This window comes from Peromyscus maniculatus, chromosome 7 (assembly GCF_049852395.1).
Source record: "Peromyscus maniculatus bairdii isolate BWxNUB_F1_BW_parent chromosome 7, HU_Pman_BW_mat_3.1, whole genome shotgun sequence".
Taxonomy (NCBI): domain Eukaryota; kingdom Metazoa; phylum Chordata; class Mammalia; order Rodentia; family Cricetidae; genus Peromyscus; species Peromyscus maniculatus.
The window spans coordinates 117,824,073-117,832,956 of record NC_134858.1 but is presented as its reverse complement, the minus strand read 5'-3'; the positions used below and the strand labels follow the sequence as shown (position 1 = coordinate 117,832,956).

The 8,884-nt window shown below is 48.1% G+C and overlaps 1 protein-coding gene across 3 annotated transcripts; it reads right to left on the bottom strand.

The window, feature by feature from the left end:
- Window positions 1-3,978: 3,978 nt before the first annotated feature.
- On the bottom strand, window positions 3,979-8,482 carry Ccr8 (C-C motif chemokine receptor 8). Of its 3 annotated transcripts, XM_076577371.1 has the most exons (4): window positions 8,427-8,482; window positions 6,868-7,044; window positions 6,061-6,182; window positions 3,979-5,063 (listed from the first exon to the last, which is right to left on the bottom strand). In XM_076577371.1, exon 4 carries the CDS (start codon window positions 5,047-5,049, stop codon window positions 3,988-3,990), a length of 1,062 nt encoding a protein of 353 aa, XP_076433486.1. In that variant the 5' UTR covers window positions 5,050-5,063; window positions 6,061-6,182; window positions 6,868-7,044; window positions 8,427-8,482; the 3' UTR covers window positions 3,979-3,987. The 3 variants fall into 3 exon arrangements, with proteins under 3 accessions (XP_076433486.1, XP_076433485.1, XP_006996193.1); XM_076577370.1 differs by lacking the exon at window positions 6,061-6,182; XM_006996131.3 differs by lacking the exons at window positions 6,061-6,182; window positions 8,427-8,482 and having other exon boundaries at window positions 6,868-7,147.
- Window positions 8,483-8,884: the final 402 nt, after the last annotated feature.

Below are 8,884 nucleotides of genomic sequence, written 5' to 3'. Positions count from 1 at the left end.
ACAGATGGACCCTCGGTGGTGATATATTGTATACCCAATAAAGCTTGCCTGGGGACCAGAGGACAAAGCCAGCCACAATATTAAACAGAGATCAGGCAGTGGTAGCACACGCCTTTAATCCTAGCGTTTGGGAGGCAGAGATTCATTTGGATTTCTGTGAGTTCAAGGCCACACTGGGAACAGAGCCAGGCTCACGTCCCTTAAATCCAGTACTAGCGCCAGGTGGGGGTGGCGCACACCTTTAATCCCAGCACTCGGGAGGCAGAGGCCTGGTCTACAGAGTGAGATCCAGGAAAGGTGCAAAGCTATACAGAGAAACCCTGAGGGGGGGCGGGGCCGGAAACAACCCAGTACTAGGAAGGAAGTAGGGTGGCAGGGCACAGAAGGTATATAAGGAGTGAGTAAACAGGAAGTTTCTCTCTTGAGGCTGAGGATTTCATAGAGGTAAGAACATGGCTGGCTTGTTTTGTTTCTCTGATCGTTCAGCTTTCACCCCAATATCTGGCTCCGGGTTTGGTTTTTTGGTTTTTGGTTTTTGGTTTTTATTAATAAGACCTTTTAAGATTGTGTTACACCCCTCTATCTCCATTCACCCCATCTCAGTCTGACTCTGGCCTCCTGAAATTCAGGGGACTTATCTCAGGCCAGCTATACCCAGAAGGTACTTGGCTGTGTCCCATCAGGAAAGCTTGGCGCGATTCAAGACAACAGGGTGAATCTGGCTTCAGAAGCGTGGGGCGGGGAGTGCAGAGAGGGGAATGCCGGAAGCTTATAGCCTGATAAAAGGTCCGGGACCCCCGCTCTGCTCCCCAACTCTCACACCGACTGCAGAGTTACCGGACCGCTGCACACAGCATGGCGTCATCCCACCGGGCTGGGGGTCCCTCCAGAGAAGCGGGGCGCTTGGGTGAAGAGAATGGCGGCCTTGCTAGCCATACAGGCGGTGAGTTAGGAGCTGTGGCTTTGGTAACATCCTCCTCTAAGCTTCTAACTTGGCAGCCTCTTCTCATAACAATAATTATTTTTATTTTTTCCTTAAACCTCTTTTATTTTTGAGACAGGGTCTTATGCATCCCCTACTTGAAAGGATGAAATGGCGCTGGTGGGTCTGCAGGCGGGCACGGCAGAAAAGTTACGGCCAAAGCTACCAGAGTTAGAAAGAGCTTTATTAGAACGAAACCAGACCTGGAGAGGCCGAAAGATGGCGGCGGGAGCAGAGCAGAGAGGAAACAGGAAAGAAGAGAAGCACAGAGAGAGGGCGGGGGTCCGTGTGTGGCTTTTTCAGGCAGGGACGCAGTCACCGTTGATGATGTTAGGTGCCAGACAAGACCCCCAGTTGCGCAGCTGTTTCCTCTCTGCTCTGCTCCCGCCGCAGAGAATCTGAGTTCCAGGCTAGCCAGGGCTATGTCGAGAGATCATGTCTCACGCTCACCACTCCCCCAGAAAGAAGTATTACTGGGCAGGAAGGGAATATAACAAAATATAACATAGTAACAAAAGAAGCTGTTTAATTAAAATCCAAGGAGAGCAATCCTTATTTGTCTGTATCCAATAACAGCTTCAAAATATACAGTAAAAATAAACAGTAAAATATACAGTAAAAATAAGCAAGCCATAATTAAAGTTGGGTGTTTTGATGTGCCTCTCCTGGTGACTCACAGAGTAAACAACCAGGAAAAAAAAAAAAAAGCACGAATGCTTCATCCTGTGGCGGCAGCTCAACAGGTGAAGGTGGGATTCGATCCCTGAGACCCATGTGGAAGAAGAGTGCAAAGTCTTCCGAGCTGCCCTCTGAGTAAATAACTTTTAAAAAGTAATAATTGTTTTAAGAAAACAAAGAATACAGAAGTCTTGGTTGTAGATGTAACAGTCTTATTAAATAAGAAATACAGAGCCAAATGCAGAGTTAAAAGCCCAAGAGGTCAGAGCTAAGAGCTGAGACTTAAAACTGCCTTCTTACCCTTCGTGAAGACCAGAAACTAGAAGCTTTTGCCTGGTTAAACTTTTAGGCTTTGAGCAGCAGTTCAGCTGAGATTCATTCTGGCTTCCAGTCTGAGGAAACAGGATCAGCTGAGGAATTGGCAAGGTGAGGTGGCTGTGGCCTGTTCTGCTTCCCTGATCTTCCAGCATTGACCCCAGTACCTGGGCTCCAGGTTTTTTTTTATTAATAGGACTCTTTAAGATTCATGCTATTCTTGGTGGACTGACATTTTCTTCATTAATGTGGCCACTGGTAGCTAGCTGCCCATGCTTCTGCAAAGAAGACCCATATCTCTGTAAGTTCACTGATTCACAAAAGCAACCAGAAGGAAGTAGACCAAAGTAGAGAGAGAGAGGGAGAGAGAATACAGAAGCCTTGAGCAGTGTGATCAGTCACTGTTATCTTCACAGAAGCCTTGAGCAGTGTGTTAGCTACCTGTTATCTTCATGTGTGGATGAAAACCAGATCTTGCATCATAAAATAATTCTCCAAAAATTTCTAAGAAATGAAATCTCTGGGAACGGTTGAAGTAGATACTGGGTGAATGTTGTAATTTAAATGAGAATGGCCCCCAAAGGCTCATATGTCTGCATGCTTAGTCCCCAGTTGGTGGACTGTGTGGAAAAGACTAGGAGGTGTGGCTTGTTGGAGGAGGTGTGTCACCGAGGGTTCAAAAGCCCATGCCAGGCCCACTTTTCTCTTTCTGCCTGCTGCCTGCAGAGCAGGATCGAAAGCTCCCAGCTGCTTCTCCAGCACCACGCCTCCCTTCTCCAGCACCACGCCTCCCCTCTCCAGCACCACGCCTCCCTTCCTGCTCCCCGCTCCCCTCTGTGATAGTCATGATTCACTCTCTGAAACTATAAGCAACCCCCAACTAAAGGCTTTCTTTTATGAGTGCTTTGGCCATGGCATCTCTTCACAGCAACAGAACAGTGACTGAGACAGAGGTGGAAGCCAGCTCCTCAGATTTCTGGCTAAGATCAAACATAAAATGCACCCCAAAAAACAAAGTGCTCAGAGGGAGCTTTGTAGCATTAAGTGAATATTTAGGTAATAGAAGATTGCACCCCAGGGAGCTCACAGAAAATAAAGCCCAAAGGAGACTGACAGATAAAAATAAAATAGAAATCAGTGGGCAGAAAAGTCAGCAGGAAGTCGCTGTGGCCAAAGGCTGGCTCCCTGCAAAGATTAAACAACGATACGTCCCGTAAAACTCATCTAGGAGAGACAAACCCACAAACGATCATATCAGGACAGGAAAAGGACATCCTCATACTAAAAAGATGTTCAACAAAATTAATTATGAAGATTTCATGTTAATGTATTTGTGAACGTAAACAGAACAACAAAATTCCTTACAAATCACAAGCAGGTAGAAAAGCTGAATGTCTCTGCCTGGTAAATCAAATGCAAATCTTTGTACAAAAATCAAACCTTCAAAGAGGAAGTAATGCCTTTTTTTTTTTTTTTTTTTTTTAACAGAAACCATTTCAGAGAATAGATTTTTAAAGGAAATATTTCTCAATACAGTTTGAGAAACCAAACCTGGCCAGACCATTATAAAGTGAGAAAAATTACAAAACATTGCTTCTCATGAACACAAGCACAAAAATCCCAAAACTAAGAGGTAAGTTTTTTCAAGGAAAAAAAAAGTACTTTATCTCTTTTAAAGAAGGATGGTACTATCAGGATATGGTAGTGGCGCACGCCTTTGATCCCAGCATTTGGGAGGCAGAGGCAGGCGGGTCTCTGTGAGTTCAAGGCCAGCCTGGGCTACAAACAAGTTCCAGGACAGCCAAGGGTACACAGAGAAACCCTGTCTCAAAAAACCAAAACCCAAACAAACAAAGGGTGGTGCTCTAGCACTTAGGAGGCTGAGGCAAAAGGATTGAGAGTTCAAAGCCAGTGAGATTCTGCCTTGGTAAACCAGGAGAGGGAGGAGGGGAAGCGGGGCGCTGGAGGGGAGATTGGGCACAGTGATGGAGGTTGAACCTGTGCACACCCTCCTACAAGATGTAGTCCAGGGTAGAGGAGTGAGAAGAGCGTGGATGCGAGGACAGCTGCCTTTCCCAGGCCCCCGCTGGCATTTGCCTCCCTATGTAGAGGAAGATATGGCTGCAACTCTTTTGAAACACATCTTCAAGGTTCTTCTTGAACTTCTCTCCTATGAAGGCGTAGATGACAGGGTTCACACAGCAGTGTGTGAAGGAGATGACTTCCGTGACGTGGGTGGCCAGAGCCAGCCTCTGGCTCAGGGCACATCCGTCCAAGACATGCATGTCGTGCAGGGACGTGAGGAAGAGAACCACGTTGAATGGGACCCAGAAGAGCAAAGAGGCAATGACAACGATGAGCACCAGCTTGACGGCCCTGGTGCTGTTGTGGTTCTGGCAGCCCCGCAGCTGGTGCAGGATCTTGGTGTAGCAGAACAGAAGGATGGCAAAGGGGAGCAGCAGGCCCAAGGTGTTTACTTCAAAGTGAGCAGAGAGCTTCCACCTCAAAGACTGATTGTCATAAAATGGGAAACATTGTAGAATACCATCGTCATAGGCCACTTGATAAAACACCAGCAACGGGATGGTGGCTGTGATGGCAATCAGCCACACCACCAGGCTCAGGGCTGTGCCCACTCTGGCCGTCCTCACTTTGATGGCATAGACGGCATGGACAATAGCCAGGTACCTGTCCATGCTCATGAGGGTGATGAAGAACATGCTGCTGAAAAAGCCAATATAATAAAAGCCAGAGACCACTTTACACATGACAGTCCCGAACACCCACTGGTCCAGCAGGTAGTGAGTCTGAAAGGGGAACGAGAAGACAAAAAGCAGATCAGACATGGCCAGGTTCAGGAGGTAGATGTCCGTAATGCTCCTCAGCTTCTTGCAGGCCACAAGGACCAGGATGACCAGGCTGTTTCCCAGAAGACCCAGTACAAACAGGATGCAGTAGAAGATGGCAAGATGCAACCTGCTGCCTCCGAGGAGGAACTCGGTGTCACAGGGCATGGTGAAGATGTCAGGGTAGTAGTCGGTCATGGTGACATTGGGTTCCAGGGTGTAATCCATCGCGGCAGGAAGACCTGACCAAAGACACATAGGAGGGATGCTGAGGAGTGTGTCCACACGCTGAAGCCCTCACCACCCCCTCCCCTCTCCGGGGCTCAAATCAGGGTGTTCATGGAACACACATGCTCTACCACCAAGCCGTATTCTCCCTAGACCCTGCTTCCTTTAGACAGGGCAACCTGCTACATAGCCCAGGCTGGCCTCCAGCCTCAGCCTCCCTGGTGCTGGTATTACAGATCTGTATCATGTACCACCTTGCTTGGCTCCTCTCTCCCTCCCTCCCTCCCTCCCTCCCTCCCTCCCTCCCTCCCTCCCTCCCTCCCTCCCCCCTCTCTCCCTCACTCCCTTCTCCCTTATTTTAACTAATTTATTTTTATAATTTTGAGATAGAGTCTTACTATGTAGCCTTGGCGGTCCTAGAACTCACTCTGTAGACCAAGCTGACCTCAACTCACAGAGCTCCACCTGCCTCTGCTTTCCAAGTGCTGCGATTAAAGGCATGCGCCACTATGCCTGGCTTCTCTTTCATGTTATATATCCATAAACAATATACAGGCAAGATGTGGTGATACATGTCTTTAGTCCTGGCACTTGAGAGGCAAAGGCAAGTGAATCTATGAGTTCCAAGGCCAGCCTGGTCTACATAGTGAGTTCCAGGACAGCCAGAACTACATAGAGAAACCCTGTCTCAAACAAACAAACAAAAAAATATATATATATAATATTTGTATATTAATTCATAAGTTACAAAAATGGTTTTATAATTTGCTTTAGATGTATCCCATGGTATCCATGAATTTAGTTCATTCTTTCATTGACCCCAGAAACAACTTAAAATGCAATAGGAAAAATGATCCCAGCTACACTAAAAATGAAAAGCATCAGGTTTGCCAAAAGTAAACCTAATCAAGGCTACAATTCATCCCTAACCCAAACCAGGGCTGGGAAAGAGCCAGCTCTTTAAGGTGCTTGCTGGGCAAGCGTGGAGACCTCAGTTCAACCAAAACTTACGTGTTGTGGCGGGTTCCTGTGATCCCCGTTCTGGAGACAGAGACAGGCAGGTCTCTGGGGCACTGGCCAGGCTGGCCTGCTTGGTGAGCACAAAGCCAACGAGAGATTCTGTCTCAAGAAACCTGAGGGATGGCACCAAGGTTGGCCTCTCACCGATACGGGCACACATGCATACATATGCACATATTCAGGCACACACAAAACAAAACAATATAGAATAAAATTATAGGGCCTGGGGGTGTAGCTCACTGGCAGAACATACGCTTAACAAGCACAAGGCCCTGGGTTCCATCCCCAACACCACTACACACAAATCCGAAAACTTCACTGGAAGGAAGTGTAATTGAAAGGAAGCCTTCTATGTAGAAGGGCTGACCCCCAGGAGATCTTCTCTTGCCTGACTTTGCACTCTTTTTTGTTGTTGTTGTTTTGTTTTTTGAGACAGAATTTCTCTGCATAGTTTTGGTGCCTGTCCTGGATCTCGCTCTGTAGACCAGGCTGGCTTTGAACTCACAGAGATCCGCCTGGCTCTGCCTCCTGTGTCCTGGAGAGAGCAAGGGGCATGCACGCTCCTCTCAGCCACCAAAACATACACCACAGTATGGGCTCAGGCTTTGGAAACATTCAAATTCTTTAAAAGTGATCTGGAAAATCTTAGCCTTCTCCTGACCTATCTCTAAGGAGGTAAAAGCACCCCTGCACTGCCTCTGTGCCCTCGCCCCAGGATGGTTCTGAGGTTTCAGAGCTGCCCACTCTCCGTCGGCTGCATGTCTGCCGTGTGTCGACGCCTCTGTCTCACTGACTCACCTGTAAGTCTTGCTTCAGCCAGTCTGAAGAGTGACAGAACTATCTCTGGTTTTTGAGACAATCCTGCCCAGCCTTCAGAGGCATTGCAGGGTTGATGCTGCAGTGTGCCGGGGTGCTGCAGTGTGCCAGCTGTAGGTGCTTTTCTACTTTCAAACTTCCGCTGATTCTACCTCAGATCTGGGGCAGAGACAAACAGAGGTCGTCAGACTCCTCAGAACGGTGATGCGGGGGTGGGGGACAAAGGCTGGGGTGCCTATGTAACACATCAAAGCAGACCTGGGTGTTCTCCCAGCATCCCTCACTCCCTACCTGTTACAGGGTTTGGCTGGCACACCCCACCCTCCACCTTAACTCTCCAGCCCAGGGGTTGGGCTGCCCTTCCCCCAGCTAACTTCCCTATATAATCCAGCCATTTGGTTACCTGGTCTTTTTCCGTCTACTCTCTAGGCCAGTCTCTTTGCCCAGCCCACCGCTCTTAGTGGGCAGCTGCTCTACCCCCCCCCCCCCCCCCCGCATCCCTTCCTCCGTCTCCTCACCTGGCCCAGCTCAGGGTCATGTCCACTCTGTCCCTTTCTCCGCTAGGGTCTCCCGTTGGTCAACAACAAACTCTCCCCTCCTCCATACCTAGGAACAGCTTTGTCCTTTCCTTATTTTTTTTTCATTCAACCACCACCACCAAAAACAAATGAACAAAAAAACTACCACACCATATTGTTTACTATAGACTATTTAGAAAGCAGTTACAGACTTTAAATTAAAAAATATAAAAGCTGGGACATCGCTCAATTGGTAAAATGTTTGCTGTGTAAGCATGGAGACCCAGCTTTGTCCCCCAGGACCCAGGTTAAACACATCAAGTGTGGTGGTGTACATCTGTAACCCCAGCACTGGTGTGGACACAGCAGGGACCCTGGGATTTGCCGCTCAGCCAGCTTAGGTTCAGCTCCTGCCTCAGTGAGAGACCCTGTCTCAGAAAAATGGAAGGTAGAGAACAAACAAGAATGACACTGATGTTGGCCTCTGGCCTCCATGTACACACACACACACACACACACACACACACACACACACACACACACACACAATTTTTTTTTTGAGTCAGGGTTTCTCTGTGTAGCTTTGCACCTTTCCTGGAACTCACTCTGTAGCCCACCTTAGTCTCGAACTCACAGAGATCCGCCTGCCTCTGCCTCCCGGAACACACAATGTTTTTAAAGCACTATGGACCTCTAGTCCCAGACAACCCAAATAGCTGGAATTATAAATGTATGCTACCATGCCCCTAGGCTGCTTAATTCCACAGTGGCATCTGAATAGTCGACATGCATCCTAACCCCTGTAGTCTCTTCTGTAGCTTGAGTTTTCCTGCCTTGCCCACAGTCAGGATAAATCTCTGTCACCTGCCAGTCCCACAGCCGCTCAGACCGAACCAAGTAAACACAGAGACTTATATTGGTTACAAACTGTATGGCCGTGGCAGGCTTCTTGCTAACTGTGCTTATAGCTTAAATTAACCCATTTCTATAAATATATACCTTACCACATAGCTTGTGGCTTACCAGGCATCTTCACATGCTGCTTGTCAGGGTGGCAGCTGGCAGTGACTCCTTCCACCTTCCTGTTCTTTCTTTTCTCCTCTCTGTTAGTCCCTCCTATACTTCTCTCCTAGCCACGGCCAATCAGGTTTTATTTATTGACCAATCAGAGCAACTTGACATACAGACTATCCCCCAGCACAGCCAAGTGCAGACCACCTCAGAAACCTGCACTCAGGCTTGTGGTCCTAATCATCCTCTATGCAGACCTGCTGGGTAAAGCCATGGGGAACCCGAGAACGGGCTCCCACAGGACATACAGAACATCCCACAGCACTCTTATGAAGCAACAACCACTGGCTCTTCAGGGACAGAATCTGTAGCCAGGCCAGTGGGGTAACAATCACCAGCATGGATGACAATGTCGTGCCTAGCCATCAAGAGCCAGGGACATAAACAGATCTTTGATCAGCCAGGTGGTG